The sequence below is a fragment of the Monodelphis domestica genome, chromosome 6 (assembly GCF_027887165.1).
Source record: "Monodelphis domestica isolate mMonDom1 chromosome 6, mMonDom1.pri, whole genome shotgun sequence".
NCBI lineage: Eukaryota > Metazoa > Chordata > Mammalia > Didelphimorphia > Didelphidae > Monodelphis > Monodelphis domestica.
In genome coordinates, this window is record NC_077232.1 from 43,752,410 (window position 1) to 43,771,021 (window position 18,612).

At 35.0% G+C, this 18,612-nt stretch overlaps 1 protein-coding gene across 3 annotated transcripts in view; it reads left to right on the plus strand.

The window, feature by feature from the left end:
- CCDC73 (coiled-coil domain containing 73) overlaps positions 1 to 18,612 on the plus strand; it is a 182,688-nt gene that overhangs the window by 157,239 nt on the left and 6,837 nt on the right. For 2 of the 3 annotated variants that reach the window (XM_056801974.1, XM_007497222.3), the window contains exons 13-17: positions 245 to 355; positions 3,087 to 3,227; positions 7,036 to 7,234; positions 9,245 to 10,831; positions 15,136 to 15,269. In XM_056801974.1, the coding sequence (XP_056657952.1) occupies positions 245 to 355; positions 3,087 to 3,227; positions 7,036 to 7,234; positions 9,245 to 10,831; positions 15,136 to 15,269 (2,172 nt within the window). The remainder of the gene's footprint in view (positions 1 to 244; positions 356 to 3,086; positions 3,228 to 7,035; positions 7,235 to 9,244; positions 10,832 to 15,135; positions 15,270 to 18,612) is intronic. The other variant, XM_007497225.3, reaches the window with a different exon arrangement.

Sequence of the window (18,612 nt, forward strand, 5' to 3'; positions counted from 1 at the left end):
ATAATGGCAATGTTTTTATACCCTTTTATAGCCATTTCTTTTCTATAACCTCCCCCTGTTTCCTGTTAGCTAAACTATAAGCAGCTTTCTGTTAATTTATGAAAATGATTGTTGAGATGGCACATTATCACTGCTCTGGATGGCCCTTTCAGCATGTTAGAAGCAAAGGTCCAAGCAACATAAAACTCATCAAAATTCATTAATGTGGTATTGATTATTTTTTGGATAATTAATTTTATTGCAGACCCTTGAAAGAGATAATGAGCTGCAAAGGGAGAAGGTAAAAGAAAATGAAGAAAAGTTCCTTAATCTTCAAAATAAGCATGAGGAAGCACGAGGAACTTGGGAAAAACATGTAGGTTTATTAAATTAAGTATTAGAGTACTAAACGGATTTTGAAATAGTTATAAACATTTTAAATAACTAATAATTACTTATGTTGCAAAAAATAACATAGGACCAAATCAGACACTGTTTGTTCTTGGACATATTTTGTTTCAGAAATGCTTTCAATGACTAAATTAAAATTACATTTAGTTGAATTTGAAAAGCTGAGAGTTCAGCATTTACATACACATATATGTACATTTACGTTTGTATGGCCTTCCATGATGCAGGAGGCAGAAGTCTCTTTCCCTTTCCCATTAAACCACTGGCTGGTGGATATTGTAGTATAGAGTTTTAATAGCTAGCAGATGCTCTATTGGCAGCCAAGCCATTCAGTTCTTCCTTAGCTATGAGGCAGTGTATGATGGATTGCTATGTTTAGAGTGTGAACATGGTATCTGAACTTTATATGTTTTACCATCTTATCATAAGCCTTTGCCATTTTCCTAAACTGCATCTCAGGATTTTTGCTCTTTATTTTAATTTCATGGAAGTACATAATAAAATAATGGTGTAAAGCCTTGTAAATTAAGGTTGTAAAATATGAAGGTTCATTGTGAAGATCGGTAGACCCCAAAATTAGCTTTACTTTTTAAATATCTATTTAAATTGTTCTCTTTATTAAGGATTAATATAATAAAAACCACTTCCTCTAAGCATGTGGTAGATATATATTTGTAAAATAAATAGACTTTATTTCAAACTATTAGTGTTATAGTCATGAGTGTAGAATCTTTTTTCTTGTTTTTTTCATTGTATCTGCATACCAACTTGACAGTATTTTTCCTAATTCTTTTTTCTTTTTTCTTTTTTTGTATTTGGTCTATTTTAGGAGAGAAACCACTTCTTATTGATCTCTACATTTCCCAGTGCATAGTATATTCATTGCATATAGTGGAGCTTGACAAATATTTTTAGAATTTGGTACCCATAGTTTTCAATTCAGCTGTTGTTAATATGATTCTCATCATATGATGTGAAGTTTCCAGTAATAATTTGATGTGATTATAATTAGTTTAAAGGATATTATTTGCTAATTAACTATTGCATTAGAATACATGATTGGTTTATCCCTTTTTTGTAAGTCACATTGTTAGTCTTTTCTAAATACATTTAAAAATAGTAGTATTACTTAACATTAAGGAAACATACATACTTATTTCCATTTCTATTGATTGTAGTTGATACACAATGAGAGAAATAAACAGAAAATAATATTAACTAAGAGACCATGGTACAGAATAAAGGAAGTTATAATAGAAAGGGGGAATGTAGTGTTAAACATGCCACCTATATAAAAATATAAACTGACTTTTAAAAAAAATGAACATTCAGATCTTCTAGTAGTACCCTACATTAAATTGTAAAAAATCTGTTTTACCACATAGTTTCTAGCCTCTACAACAATCAAGCCCACTCCCACCGCATTTTAGTACTAAAGAGAAAATAGCTTAGTAAGGCAAAGCTTATTCATGGCTATAAGTGAATAATTGACCCACATGTAGTTTTTCACTAACCCTAAGAAAATGGCAGTTCAGGGCACTGAGAATGTAGGAATGCTTTAAAAAACTATAAAGAAGCAGAGAAAATGTTTTAGAAAATATATCAGAGGAGCATAAAGTCATGCTGCATGTCATTGATTATACCACTAATTCTACTTTTTTCTCAAATGGTCACTTGGCAAAATAATTAAATCAAATTCTATTTAAAAAGGCTGAATGATATTGAATGTTTTTGAACATTTGAAAGAATAGTTCTTTGCATAGCAATTTATATTGTGGCTAGATATATGACTAGGGACTCGGGATTTTAAGTCATACAGATAGAAAGCCAAAAGAGAAACAGTTCTCTTACTTGTACAGTGAGGCCAAATACAGTCTTTAAGATTTTTTTCACCTGAGTCTATGACTCCTGTACTAAATTAAAAATTGAGAGAGAGAAATGGCGGGGGGTGAGAGAGGGATAGACAAGAGAGGACAAGAAAGAATAAAATGTAGATTTAAATGACAAACTTATCAATGCCTTTAGAGTGAAGAACACTGTACTGTGTGTGCTGCAAAATAAAAGTTTTAGTCTCGTAGTCTGCCCTCATGGAGTTTATAGTCTAAAAGGAGGATAAGCTATATACACAGATAACTAATATACATTACATGATGATTAGAGTTGCAAAGCAAAATGCTATGTATAGCCCAGAGGAAATGCTCATTACTGACAGGGGGAGAGATGTTAACATTAAATTATTTCAGGCTTTTTTGCCAGCAGGGACTTCCTGTGGGTAGGATTTTACTTGTAGAACTGAAGTTCTCACAAGAAAGAATTTTATGAATTTTCATGACCAGTGTAAACAAATGTTGCATATAGTTGCTAGATTCATTTGAACTTCCATTAAACACACAGCACTTTCCAACTTGCTTGATAGGTTAAATTAATTCAAATGCAATTGGAAATAAGCATTGCTGCCAGCTTTTAGAAATGAGTGGAGTAATGTGTGTACATATAGCCTTTTATACTTTTTTCATTTTCATTTTTTTATTTTTTCATTTCATTTTTTACAAATACTCTTTTTACTCAGAGGTTGTTTTTGTTCATTTTCTAAAATATCAGGTGTTATTAATAATTTAAATGGTCATGCACAGTAGATATTGTTTTTATTTTCAGATAAAATGTTAATTGCCTTATTTGTCATGACTTTATTATAGGAGAAAAAACTCAATGAAGAAATAGATGAGATTAAAAATGAGTTGATGTCAATTAAAGAAGCTCATCTTAAATTACAAGAAAGCTATAATGAATTATCTTCTCAGAAGAAGGTGTTTTTTGAGCAAGACAGTAAGCTTCAGGTAAAACTAAGGCATTTTAGTGCAAAAATTCAAACTGTAATTGAAGATGTTCCCCTACTTTATACATATTTTATATTTTATAACTTTTAAAAATGTGTGCTTACATCCTTATATCGCTTTCATATTTTATTCTGATGGAATACAAATATCTAAAGTAATTAGGGCAGTAGCTGTTCTTCTGCTAGTGGGGTTTTGATAAATCTATAATTTTTGATGGATTTTAGCAAATTTTAAAAAATAATTTAAGAATCCTCAATTCATATTCAATCATAAAATTTCTGTCCCTCCTTTGTTTAATTTGATTTATTGCTACTGAAAAGTTGAATGAAATTCTAAAACATCTCATAAATGCATAATTACTAAGTATTAATGAAATTGCTAACATTTGCCTTTGTTTTTATTTGAAGTTAATTGTTTTTTAAAAACTCAAGGAATTTGATATCACTATTTTTCCATGAGTTTTAAAAATATAAGAAAATCATTATAGTTATTTAAGAACTGCTTTGCCCTTTCAAAATATGTTCAGTTCAAGAAAAGAACCAGTTTATTCCCTTAAGGGAAAGTAATAATCAGTCATGAAATTTTTGGAAGTATTCACTTATTCGTCCAACAAACACGGCCCATTTGATGTATAAATTATTAATTTAATGCTTACAAATATCTACTACTATGTACAAGTCAGTGCTAGGAACATAGCAGGGAGGGATTCTAAAATTCAATCTAGTTAAGCAAATTCAATTTAATAGTAAATAACCTTTGGGGATGGGGAATCTATAAGAATAATAAGTAAGTAAAAGCAATTCATACTTACCTATGTTAGTAAACTATAAAACAATGTTACTGTATTCCAATTAGAAAGCAGGGATCATGGGATCTTTAGTAGATATAATTATACAATCTGTTGATTTTGTTTCTACTGTGATTTGATCAAGATGGAAGAATAGTAGTGTAGGAAAAAAAAGCTGGTTGGAGCTATTAAATGATACAGAAATGGTGGGTGATGATGGATGAAGGAAGAGGTGTATCTTCAACTACTGCCACTATATAGAAGTTTGTCAAGTAAAACTGACACTAACGGCTGATAAAACAAGCAACCACAAGGCTTTTAAAAGACAAAATTAAGAATGCATAGAGCAGGCCAGATAGAACAAAGAGAAGACCATAAACCAGTGTGGTAAACATTCATATTGTAACTGCTCTGTAATTTTGGGGACCAGAGCACTAAATAACCCAATCTAGAAGTACTTGGACTCTAGAAAAAGATCAAAATGAGTCTATAATGTGACATTTAGTTACATAAGGATTGATAATAAATTTAAGTTAGCAATTCTACAATTCTTTATTTCATATTTTGTCTTCTATAACTCCCATGACGCATGAAAACAGTAAGATTCTTCCCCCCCTTTTTTTGGGTTGCCATTTATTTTAATAAATAAAATTCATTATTTTAATAATAAACATAGATTAATCAACAAGCATTTATTGAGTTTCTTGTGTGTTCCAGGCATTGGCAATACAAAGACATAAATGAAGCAGGTCTGTCTATATAAAGAACATGAGCACATATAAGTATATGCAAAATAAATTTAAGTTAATTTGGTGAAGAGATCAGGAAAAGTCTCATGATGTAGGAAATGCTATTTGAGATGAGCTTTGAGGAAATAACAGATTTCTAAGAAGTGGAAATGAAGAGGGAGTATGTTCTAGATACAGGTTGCATAGCTTGTATAAGGTGGGTGGCATGTTGTGTGTCTTGCATGAGGAAGACTAAGAGGTGCAGTTTGTCTGGATGGTAGGGCATGTGATAAAAACTAATGAAAACCGAGGTTGTATTGGATATTGAGAATAGATTGGAGCCAATCTGTGTGAGGCTTTACATGTCTAACACCAGAGTTTATATTTAATCCTCAAGGTAGTAGGGAATCACGGGAATTTGATGAGTAGAGAAATGGCATGGTTAAAATTATACTTTGGAAAAGTGTCTTTGGCAGTTGCAGGGAGAATGGAATGGGATAGGAGAGACACTTGGCAGAAGGATCAATTAAAAGACTATTGTAGAAGGGCAGCTGGATAGTTCAGTGGATTGAGAACCAGGTTGAGATGGGAGGTCCTAGATGCAAATCTGGCCTCAGACACTTCCCAACTGTGTGACCCTGGGCAAGTCACTTAATCCCCATTGCCTACTTCTTACCACTCTTCTGCCTTGGAACCAATTCACAGTATTGATTCTAAGATGGAAAGTAAGGGTTAAAAAAAAAAGACTATTGTAAGGGTCTAGGGGAGAGTAAACAAGATCCTAAACTATGAAAGATCTTATGGAGATAAATGATTGGTTATGTGGAGGGAGAATAAGGAATCAGGGCCATCCACGCATAGCAGTTTTTCAGATAACACAAAGGTAAGTAAATGCACTGGACAGCAGTCAAGATCCACAAAGCTTTCTATGGATTAAAACAGTGAGGCAAATCTGGTAATATGAAGTTAATTAAGATGTAAAATTCCTTACTGGGGTTCAAAAAATCAACTTGATATGATGGGAGAAGTTAGTAGTGTTATATGAAAAAGATCTAGGGTATATAAGGGTTGGAAAGATCAATGTGCCAAGAGTGTATAACGTCAGCCAAGGAAACCATTATGATCGTGGGCTGAATTAAGAGAGTTATAATATCTAGATCAAGGGGGATCCTTCCACTATACCCTCATTTGGAATCTAGAACATTGTACTTGGTTTGGGGAGCCACATTTTACGAAGATTGTTGGCAAGCTGGAGACTATCCAGAAAGGGAAACCAGTATGATGAAGTTTCTCAAAACCGTGCTGTATGTTCATATCAATTGAAAGGTTTCTCAGCCTTGAGAAGACTCTGAGACTGGGGGGGGGGGGGGGGGGATGGTTGTCTTCATGTATTTGAAAAACTGTGAAGAGTTTTGGAAGAGGGATTGGATTGGTTTTGGTAAGTCTCAGGGAAGAAAACTTGGGGTTTAAGATGGAAGTTGTAAAGAGGGAGATTTTGGCCTAAAGAAAAACTTCCTTACAATTGGAGTCATCTAAAAGTGGAATATGCCATCTTTGTGGGAGGCAGGTTGCCCTTGGTAGAAGTTTTTTTTGAACACCTGTGCATGTTATAAAGGGGATTCCTATAGAGGTTTGAGTTTTGATTCGATGAACTTTAGGTCTTTCAGTTCTCAAAGCTTGTGATTCTTGTAATTTTTTAATAATGTGAATTCTTTTGTAATGTAAATGATTACTCATACTTTGTTTTATGCCAGTTTTGCATAATTTTTATAAAGTTGGGCATTTTGTAGTATTTGCTTTTTAAGTTATGATTATTGCCAGAGCATTATCATTCATAAAGATCACAGAACTTGAAAGTGGCTGATTGTAAGTAATTCAAGCATGAATGTCTGTTTGCATATAGAAAGAAATGTAGACTTGCAAGTAATTGGGAAACTATTACATCCTTTGAGAAGTGGCAAATATAAATTTTTTTCCTAAGATATTAATATTCAAACAATACAATTTAATGAACTTGCCTACTCCTTAACCCATAATATACCCACTTGAATATTTTATTGACCATTCTTTTAGTTTAGGATGATAAACAGGTCTACAAAAGAAAAGAATGGCTCCTGTACCCCATATTAGTGTCAAAATTTTGTCAAAATCATTTGTCCTTGGAAAGACAGACAAATGTGTACTGCTGACTTGAAGGCTCATTTTGTTCAGTTAAATCTACTCTGATAGTCAAATAAATATATGTTTTATAATTCTTTTAAAATTTCAAATCATTTTCCCCATTTTATATCAGAATGGCAGGGAAGCAATGGAAAAAGAAAATGACATTTCAACAGAGCAAAAAAAATCTGAATCAATAGAAATCCCAACCATACAAAAATGGCATCATCTTCAGCAAGAAACAACTACAGTAAATACCATGAATTTTTGTTCAAATACTGAATACAGACAAGAAGGAAAAGATAACCAAGGCCAAGAGAGAGATTCAGAAGGTAACATTATTACATTAACAATTTAATATTTACATGTTGAGATCATTCCTTTACTTTTTGGGAGATAAGGAATATAAAATAACTTCCTCCCTTCAAAGCTCTCATAATCTAATGGGGGAATATAAAACATTTTAACTAAAAGATACAGGGCAGATAATCAACAATACAAGGCCAAATGAGTTGTTTAGAGAATAAATACTATATAGAAGTTCAGAGGAAGGAACCCCCTTATTTTAGACAGGGATAATCAAAGAAGGTGTCATAAAGTAGAGAGAATATGAGCTGGACTTTGATGGATGAGATTTAAATGTTGGCAAGGATGACCAAAGACCTTATTAAATAGGGAAATAGTATGAACAAAGACATAAAGGTTGGAAAGTAGGTAGTATGCTTTGGAAGTTTATTGCTTAAACTAGTTTGGTTGGATAAGAGCATTTATGTAGGGGAGTAGCAAAAGGTCATGCTATGAAGATATATTTGGGCCAAATTGTAGAAGATCAAGTTGAGCAATTCACACATTATTATGTAGCTAGTTGGGAGCCACTGAAGATTTTTGAGTAGTAATGATTTAATTAAAATAATGTTATATAAAGACCAATATGGCAGTGTTTTGCAGCATGGGTTGTGGAAGAAAGAAATAAGAGTTGAGGAAAACAGTTATTAGAGCTTTACAATATAGGTATAAAATGATGAGGAGCTGAAATCGAGCAGCAGTAATAGTGGTAAGTGCTACTGGTAAAAGTAATGAAAGAAGAAGGAGAAGGAGATATATGTGAGAAATATTTTGAAGTAAAAACTCATAGGTTTTGTGGTTGATGGGATTACTTCATTTAGCCTAAGTTCTTAGAGCAAAGAGTTGTAGAAGGCAAAAGGAGTTCAATTAGAGGAACTAAACACACACACACACACACACACACACACACACACATACACACACCACCACCACCACCACCACCACCACCACCACCACCACCACCACCAACAACAACAAGAACAACAACAACAAGAACACCTTTAGAAACTGAAGTTTTCCTAAATGGTAAATCCAAGATTAATAATTTGTAATCTGTGGTTAGTTAGCAAAAATGGGCAGATTTAACAGTGATTCCTCTGAGTTTAGATTTTTTCTCAAAATGTGCAAGTCAACTAGTTTTGTATGATAAAATCGTTATTCATATTTGAAAGATTAGAGTAGTAAAAGAGAGAGAGAGAGAGAAATAGATAAACAGATGGAAAGATTTCTGATCTTAAGAAAGCATTTAAGAACTCTGAATTATGCACAGCCCCAGCTTTGAAAAACCTGGATAAACACTGGAGATTAGAGTAAAATCTGATCAAATGAATGAGTTTTTTAGTAAGCAGTTAATGTTTGGAATAAAACTGTACATATGAATAGAAATAGTAGTCTAAAGAAATCAAAATCTTACATATAATTGAAAAATTTAGTTATCCCTTTGTCACATATGATTATTTTTCTTCCCCAAAACTATCTTTGCAGTTATATTCTAAGTCAGCTTGACTAGCATTAAATATCTTTACCTTGTTCTTTTCAGGTTTTATTTTAGTCTATTAATTATACTTTTTATATGGGTTATAGATAGATTTAGAGGTGGAAGGAACTTAAGAGATCATTTAGTCCAACCCCTACATTTCATGTTTGGGGAAAATGAGACCCACAGAAATCACATTGTAATAACTGTTATTTTATATGGTGTCTTAAAATTTGCAAAACATTTTTCTTATGTTAGCCTGTTAAAACTTCATGACTAAACTGGGAGGCATTTCCTCTAGGTATTATTGTCCCTATTTTGCAGATGACAAAACTGCCATTCTCTACTTAGACAATGTTGATAAATTAAAAACCATTTTGTATTTAGATGGCAGTGATATAATTACATTTGTTTGAGTTTGGCTAATTAGTGAAATTAAGTCTAAAATGAAATTTGACACTAAAAATAAACATTGGAATTATGGTATTGATTTCTTTTTTGCATATTCTCTTTGTGACAGAATTACAGTTTTTTGAAAATAATGAAAAAAAAGAAATTGATCCTTCTAAAGAAAGAAAAGCTGAAAAACTTCCTGAAGAAAAACTAGTTAAAACTTCCCAAAGCAAAGCTTTCAGTCCAGATAAAGATTTACTGCATCAAGGGCAAACCTGGCGGGTATGCACTGCTGACTTGAGAAACTCAGAAGCTACACAAACAAAAGACAAAATGTACTTGGAAAGAGGTCTTGGCTGTATAGAATTTCAGACTCTGAATAATCTTTATTCCATGACAGAAATACCAGTAGAAACAGGAAGGATTCTTCAAGACAGAACTCAAGAGTTCACTCTCCATAGGGCAGATGAAGCTTCAGAAACAGATCACAGCAAATTTGTCCAGGAAAAGATTCTTGATAACAATTATGACGTGAATGATGTACAGTGTGGTGAAGATGTTTTGGGTAGTGAAACATCCAAACAAGAATCCAGAATGAGTCTCAGCACAGAAGAAAATTCTATAAATGAAGAAATGCCAAAGAATGCCCCCAAAGAAGCTGAATTGAATCCTTTTACAACTGCAAAAAATAATTCTATTGAGTGTCCTAAAGATAGCTCAATGGATTCCAGTTATTCTGTCTCAGATTATAAGGAATGTAAATCAAATCAAATATATCAATTATATAAAAGAGAGGATGATGAGCCACAATGTAAGCAAACTTATTCTTATGGTCAAGGGACATGTAGTACTTTGGGGAAAATGGACTTAAATAGTACCTGTGGTACAATAATCAATAAAACAATTTCACAAGCTGCTTTAAATGACAATAGAAAGGCATATTTTGAGAGTCCAAAAAAATCCTTTAATATGATGCCCATTTCAGGAAAAGCTATCCCGAGTCCAAAGGAAGTATTTGGTTGGGAAAACTTGAATGAAATACAGAGCCATCAACCTAAACAGGATAGTCCCAAGCAAGTAGATGGTGATGAAAATGTGACAGTTGGCCCTTTACAAGTTAACTCTCAGAATATACATGTTTCACAGGCCAAAGATATAGAGCCTACTGTTCAAAAGCCTCCTATCAGGAAAACTACTACAGGTACAGCAAGACTTTCCAGCAAAGAGAGTCAAATTAATGATAATCAAACAAGTGAAGCCAAGGACAATTTCATAGCCCAAAACGATCTCTCCCTGGTTAGTAATGTGAAAGCAAAGCAGCATCATACATTGTTAAACGATATGAGAGAGAAAACACAGTCATTAAACAACACAGTTTCAGAAAGAAAATATATTGAAGGACAGCTGGAAGAATCCTGCTCGTTTCACATAAAGCCATCTGGAGATTTAGTAAACAGAAGTGGAAGGTCAGCCTTTGATCTTTCAACTTCAGATAAAGAAACTGAGAAAATGCCAGTATACTTAAATTTTTTAGACCCTCGTCCTTGGTCAAAAGTAAATCAAGTTGAAAGTCAAACAATGAACACTTTAGCTTCCAAGGTGCCTCTGTTGCTAGAAGAGAGACTAGTGGGTTCATCAGAAAACAAAAAGATTCCTTCAAAGACACTATGTCAAAATCTTGGCCTGGATGCTGTCATGCGGGAAATAAGAATGGGTAAGAGGAAAAATAACTTGTCTTAAAATTATGGTTATGTTTCAAATCTTCTAGTCTGCTTTTCCTAAGAAAGATCAAATTTCAATTAACTTATGAAACTTGGATATCTTCCCTTTAGCTTCATAGTTCATATGTTGGGTAAAGGTAGACGAATTTATGTATACATTAAAACATCTTTTTCTTTTACCAGCAAACCTGGACCAACACCATGAGTTAGTATGTAATAGGAATAAAATTGACTTTTGTACATTTTAATAAATAATTTATTGCTAAAAAAACAATGAACATGATGTAAATTATAATTAATGTATCCTTTAAAAAAAAAAGGTTTAAAAATAGGACCAGCAGAGCCAAAGTCCTTTATTGAAATATATGTGTGTTCTTCACCCTTTTTTTTTTTGCAGAGGTAAGGGTGCAGGGAACCATGAGTGTGGAAGGCTGTGCATAGTGGAAAACTTCTTTGACATCATGTATAGTTTTGTTAAACTGTTTTTATCCCTTCTTTTTCTAATTCTTTGTTATAAGAGATGGCATTCTGGGATGGGAACAGAGAGATACATTGGGAAATGTAGGTGATATAAAAACAAAAGATATCAATAATTTGTTTTAAAAAATCCTTACTTTCTATCTTAAAATCAATATTAAGTATTAGTTTTAAGGCAGAAAAGCAGTAAGGCCTAGGCATCTGGGGTTGTGACTTGTCCAGGGTCACAGAGCTAGGAAGTGTGAGGCCAGATTTGAACCCAGAATCTCCAGTCTCCAGGCCCAGCTCTCTATCCACTGAGCCACCTAGCTGCTCCAATAAGTCTGTTAAACATATGGTACAAATTTGTGAGAAAGATGAGAACTCTACTAAATGTAATCTTTCTTTATAGTTACATATGAATTAGTGCTCATAGCAAGGCTAAAGGTAGCAAAGGATGGAAAGACTTGCCTTATTATAAATCTATGAAGAGGCCAGTGATTCAACGAACTTGCATTCAAGTTCAAATGACTGCATTCCTACTTTTGTCTCTCATCTACAAAATGCCCTGGAAGGAGTCTGGGAAGTGTTAGCTTACTGAGTCCCAAGTGATCACCTAAGCCAAGAAAGTGGCCCAGCCTGAAGGAGCTGGCACCCAAGGGAGAGCCTGGGCCTCGTCCACTGCCTGCTGGGGTGGCTGAGCTCTCAGAGCTTCTTCTTGAGCAGAAGATTCAGGATGTTTCTACCAGCCAAGTGGTAAGAGATCTGCTTTGTCCAGTCGGACAGCAGCTTGGTGGCCAAGGGCCTGCCTGGCTTAGCCCTGCAGTGATTAACCTGTCCAGATAAGATGCCAGACTCTACAGGGAAGCAGCGGCCATACCATGAACTTCCAGATGACTCCCTGGAGAAAGGAAAGATTGCAAAGCCAGACAGGAATTGCCCTGTCCCTTTAGGAAGATAACTCCTGGGCAGCTGGATAGAAGATGGAGTATCGTGGGGGACGATAGAAAGGAAGGGAGAGACTTGAGGAGGAAAACCTGCCAGAAGTAGTCTAGAGGAGAGATGATGGGGTCTTCCTGTGTGCTCCCTGCGGCTGCCCCAGGGTCCTCGCGCTTTACGTATAAGCTCACTGTGCAGTACGTAGAACCTGAACAGCCTCAAGCCTCTCTACCTATCCTGTTCGTGTCTGCAGCCCCACAGTCTCCCTGGCCTGCTTGTTTTCCCTTCGACACCATTCTCCATCTCCAAGCTCCAGGCCTTTTTAGGGCTGTCTCCTGTGCCTCGACTGCTTCTCCTTCTCATCTCCACCTCCACCTCCTGGCTTTCTTTTCTTCTTAGCTCAGATCTCGCCTTCTACAGGAGGCTGTTCCTTTGCCTCACCTCTGCAGTATCTTTCCCTCAGACATTCTCTTCCATTCACTTTGTACAGATCTTGCATTGACTGGTTATTTGCTGGGTGTCTTTCCCAGCAGAATATGAGCTCCTTGTGGGCAGGGACCCTGTGCATGTTTCTGCTTTTGCTTTGTATCCCAATTGCTTAGCACATGCCTGGCACCCAATTTCATCAGAACCAGAAGCAATGAGCGGAAGAAGCAACTTTAGACTTGATGTTAGCAAAGATGTCCTAATAATGAGAGCTGTCCAGGAGTAGGCTGGGAAGCCTCAAGAGGAAAAGAATTTCCCTTCCTTGGAGGTCTTTAAGCTGGGCAACCACTTGTTGAATTTGAGCTACTGGAGATCCCGTTAGTGTGTGTACGGGTTAGCCCAGACGTCCACCAAGATCCCTTCCAGCTCTCACATTCAGTGATCCATATGATGATGCTAAAATGACACCTTTTAAAAAGTTATAAATTTTGAAAATGAGAACTTTTGAAATATAACTTATGAAAATGCTAATTGTTCACTATAGTTTGAAGATGGGTGTTTTAATAAGTATTTGTAATAATTATGCCATAGTTTCAAATCTCACTTAATCATAAATCCTGTTTACTTTTTTCTTAGTAATCTCATAAGGGATTATAGCAGCACCAATTCCTGAGGGAATTTTGTCATTTTAGCAAGATGCATTTAGATCGTTCAGAGAGTATGGATTCTAAAAACGGTTCTGTGGTGCTTTCAGACTGAATGGATATGGGCTTCTATAGGAAACCATGTAAAATAGAAAAGAAAAATAGTTTTTCTATTTCAATTACATAAATTCTTCAACAGAATTTATATATAAGCATATAATCCTTAATACCAATACATGTTAACCACTATTTATTAAACACCTACTATGTGCTAGGCACTGTTCTAGGCAATTATTAATGTTACTAATTGGTCTTTGTGAGACAGTGTTGCATGGAATGGCTACTAAGTTAGACTATCTAATTTTCATTTACACAGTTGTTTAAGTGACAGTGGGATGGCAGGATGTCATTATTCTGGGGATCATTTGTCATATATTTTATCGTACTTATTACAATAAGCTGAAAGTGCCAATTGGAGCCATGTTACACATTTAATCTACATTTCATAAGGGAGAATAATAGCTCACATTTACCTAGCACTTTACAGTTTGCAGGTCACTTTCCTCACAACATTGCCTATAAGGTAGATAGCACAAGAATACTTATTCTCATTTCACAGATGAAGTAATAGACTACAGAAATAAAGGGACTTCCCAAATCTACATAGTTAGGAAGTTTAGTGGCCTGGATTTGAGTCCAAGTACTAGGGTCCTTCCACCCCGGTACAATGGTTTTCCCATTGTTTTACACTTCTCAACAGTAAGTAGAAACAAGAAAATAAATTTTGCCAAAACAAAGCCAATATTTGGCTTTTCCAGAATGTGATTATTTCTAAACAGTAACAATGAATTTGGAATATTAATTTGAAATATATATTTCAAATATAAATTTGAAATTTGTGAAAACTGGGACAATAGCTGGACTGAACTTTACCTCTACCAGATTCTTCATATAATTCATATCAAGTTGTAAATAGGTGAAGAGGGTAATGTTTAAAATATTTTAGAAAATCAGTTTTCAAATTACCTCCAATGGCTGTGAAAAAAACATTTATCTAATGGTATCACATTGATCAGCTAATTATAAAATATTTGTATTGTAATATTTATAGGGAAAATGAAATGGGATTGAAGTTTTCCTTTCCACAGTATCTTATTCATTAAAGCCTAAGGATCTTTTCTGGACAGTGGATTGTTCACTGTCTATTTCAGTACTTCTGGGATCTGTGAGTTCCAGAGATATGTTTAAACGCTTTTTCACTTCCCGTCAGTCTTAGTAGACTATTCATTAATTGCTGTATGTGCTCCACATTAATGGGACTACATATCTTTAAACATGTTCTGTAATTGTGACTATCTACTAACTCAATCTGTTTTTTCCTAGTTACTCTGAATTAGTGAGAATTCAAAAAAAAAAACCCTCAGATTTTAGAGTTTGCTTGTGTAGACAATGAAATAATCTATAGAAGTAAAAATAATATTTTGTATATGTTATACTGTTTCAGAAGATATCACCTTAATTTTATTTCAGTTGAATTTATTGGCATTTTTTGTGATGGACTATACAGCTTTACCATGTTAATAGATAGCAATCAGCAAGTTTTAGAAAGGTCTAGTCATGAATATCTTTCTCTCTGCTTGTCTTCCTAAATGAAAATGCCATTGTAGAAGATCAAAGTATAAGAAAACAGTAAAGTATTCATAGTAAAAATAAAATAGAAATCTGATTACTTTTTTAAAGCATATGATCAGAGATAAACCAGAAGTTCAGTCACTAAAATGAGTGTCTAGAGAATAAAATGCAGTTGTTGCCATTTCCTTTTTGTCAATCAGATACTACCAGCATTAACAGAGTTGCTGACACTTTGACTAACTCAAGTATCCAGCCACGTCCCAAGAGAGATCCCAGGGAAGAGTGGAATGCGATTGCAAAGACTTTTTATGATTCTTCTTTTCCCACAGAACATGTGAGTCAATTAAAAATATGGCCAAGCAGACCTTAGTGAGCTAATTCCATAGATATGTGTAGAACTGTATGCATCTGGAGGCTTTAAGACCTAACTGATCTCCAAAATAATATCAAGAGGGCAACATGGCACCATTTTTCACAATTAAGGTTGATAGAAAACACCAGGAAAAAGTCACAGTATATAAATCAAGCAGATGTTATCCAGCTTGTTTTTGGAAGGAGAGTGTGAGGTGGTGGTGCATTGTGTTCTAGAAAAATAGTCACCAGAATTTAGGAATAATGCTGTATTTTCTTATTCTGGTTTGTGGTACTTTATAAGAATTGTTTCCTGAAAAAAATGACATCAGGTAATTTTTAGGTTAATGTACTAGTTGATTTAGAATAGATACTCTAATAAGAACAAGGAACAGTATGTGTGAAAATGCCGAACACTTTACATACTCCACTATACTAAATATGTATTGGAATCCAAGTATCCAAAAAGAGATTATAGGACTGCCTGAGTCCATTTGTCACTTGAGAGGCAACTATCCATGGCTGATAGCTCCTTTGGTTAGATCTAGAAAGTTCACAATATTTAGTGTGGAAAACTTTAAAAGGAAAAATGTTTGGTTTCTTGTCTAAAAAAAGACACTTATAGGCACTACAAAAAATTTTTTAAAAATAGATTTGCTTACAAAATAATGACAGATTTGGAAGCCTTTATTTGTTTTATATCTCTGAGAACATACATTAAGTAATTTAAACATGCAAAATGATCCATGAATAGTTTTAGAACAAATGTTTTATTATCTTTTGTTTAACAAAGAAAATACTCATCATAATATAACTTCCTATTTTTGCCATCCCTCCTCAACAAATTCTTCTATGTTGCCATGAAATTGGGTTGGACTTGTTCCTTTTCTATTCTGTTTTTAACTAAAAAACATAATTTCATCATTCTTTTGTTTAACCCCATTATTTTCTGCATCAATTTCTGAAGAAGAGCTAGGCAAGTAAATTTAAAAAAAGTTATATATATTGATGATAGGGTGGTGATCTAGGCATTTGGAAATTTGAGTTCTAGTTTCTTCTCATGTTACCTTGAATAAGTCACAGAACCCAGGAAGGAAATTTGATGTTAAATCTGGTGCCCCTACCTCCAAGTAGATATAAGTGCATAATCAATCTATGATCATATTGTTTTAAATATATAGAGCTGAGGATTACAAATTTCTTAGCTTTCTTATGTTTTAAACTAAATTTTCTTTCTGAATTTTAATTCTTGTTTCCCCCTATGTTTACAGAATGTGTATAATATTTGTTTAGTTCTTTTATAGCAACCCTATGAACTAGGCATAACGAATATCCCCATTTCACTGATTTGAGAGTTCCCCAGAAGGAACATGTTCCTGAAGTTGCTAGAGAGTCATCTCCCTTCTTATGGGACCAGTACCACCTGCACAACTCAAAATGGTAATGGAAGGAAAGGTCTAAGTTTGTTCCACCATATTGTAACTCTCTATTGTCATTCCTCTTGGTTGTGGAACTATTCTGCTTTGACTAGGAAATTGGTGTTGTCTAAGAGGTTTGGTCCAGGAACTTTTCCTTCTACCGCTGTGCTCTCTGCTGCCATCCCTAGGATCATGTGATTTTTTTCTAAAGTAATTCCTTCCCTGCTGCCATTGTGCCTCTATTGCTACAGGCTCTGAGGCTGAGGTTCCCTGGCAGACTCTGTGGATGCACAGACGTTATCACTCAGGGACCACTCTCTGGGAATAGTTTCTTTCTTCCCTCTTGCCCTCGTCTATGCTTGACTTTGGTGTTTTTGTCTCTACCAGGCCCATCTGTTCCCTTTGATGGGACAAGATGAGAGTCTGATCCACATCTCTGAGGATCCCAATGAAATTATTTATAGTCTGAGAATAAACCAAGAACCCCAAATGAAGTGCCATTGGAAGTGTTCACATCCTCTGTAGGGCAGAGACCTTCAAAGTCAGAACGAAGAGCTCCTCCGTTAGCTTTGTTCACTATCTGCTCCTACTCACGTTCTCTGTGTAGTGAGGAAAAATGAGAGTCACAGTGACATGGCGAGGAAGCAGCCACCAGAACGTCTAGCTCCTACACCCTGTGCTTTGTCAACTCTGGCACACGGGCTCTCCTGGTTTGTGTGCAGAAACGGCCCTTTCTGATCATTCTCTCTCTCTCCCCTGGCTTTACTTCCTCCTATGTTCTCTAGCCTTGGTATACTTTCTTTTGCTTGGAGGCAGCTTGGGAGGACAGTGGCTAGAACCCTGGTCCAGGAATCAGAAGGGTCTGAATCAACCTCAGACATTTACTAGCTTTGTGACCCTGAACAAGTCATTTAATCTCTTGGAGCCTCAGTTCTCATTTCTGTAAAGTGGAGATAATATACCACTTACCTCCGAGGGTTGTTGTGAGGTTCAAATGAGACATCTGTAAAGTACTTGGCACAGTGCTTGGCACAGAATAGGTGCACAACGAATGCTTGTTTCCTTTCTTCCTTGACCCTATTGAATTTTAATTTTGACAGACCATTGCTTAAAATTATCAGGATTAGTTTAATTCCAAAATAACCTTTGCCCTATTTAGTGTCACTGGTTAACTTCATGAATACCTTTTTAGACTCTGCTTTTTAAAAAAAATTATCTTAATTGAAGCCTATATTATTATTACCAAATAAATAAAATAAATAAATCAACAAAGACCTTTTAATAAGATTGACCCATTAGCAGCCACTCTTTGGTTGTATGGTATTTAACAATATGACGTAGGCTACATTTTTCTGTTTTGTTGGTGAACATGTGGGACAAACTCAAAAGCATCCTGGGAGCAGCTGGGTGGCTCTGTGGAGAGAAAGCCAGGCCTGGAGATGGGAAGTCCTGGGTTCCAATCTGGCCTCAGACATTTCCTGGCTGTGTGACCCTGGACAAATTACTTAACCCCTGTTGCCAAACCCTTACCGCTCTTCTACCTTGGAATCAATTCTTAGTACCAATTCTAAGGCAGAAGGTAAGGGGTAAAAAAAAGAAAGCCATCCTGAACCATTTATTGCTTTCTTTTTTGGTCCTATTATGGGACAAACTAAAGTTGTTGAGTAAGTGAACAAAATAATAAGATTCGTTCCAGCAGACATTCCAGCTTCTTAGTTTAGTTTAAAATCTCGATTGTTCTCTAAAGCTATCTGTTCTTTCTGGATTGATTTTCCTAATATCTTCTTTTGTTGTTTAGTTGTTTCAATTGTGTCCATTTCTTCATGACCCCATTTGGATTTGCTTGGCAAAGATACTGGACTGGTTCTTTCTCCAGCTCATTTTAAGATAAGGAAACTGAGGCAAGCA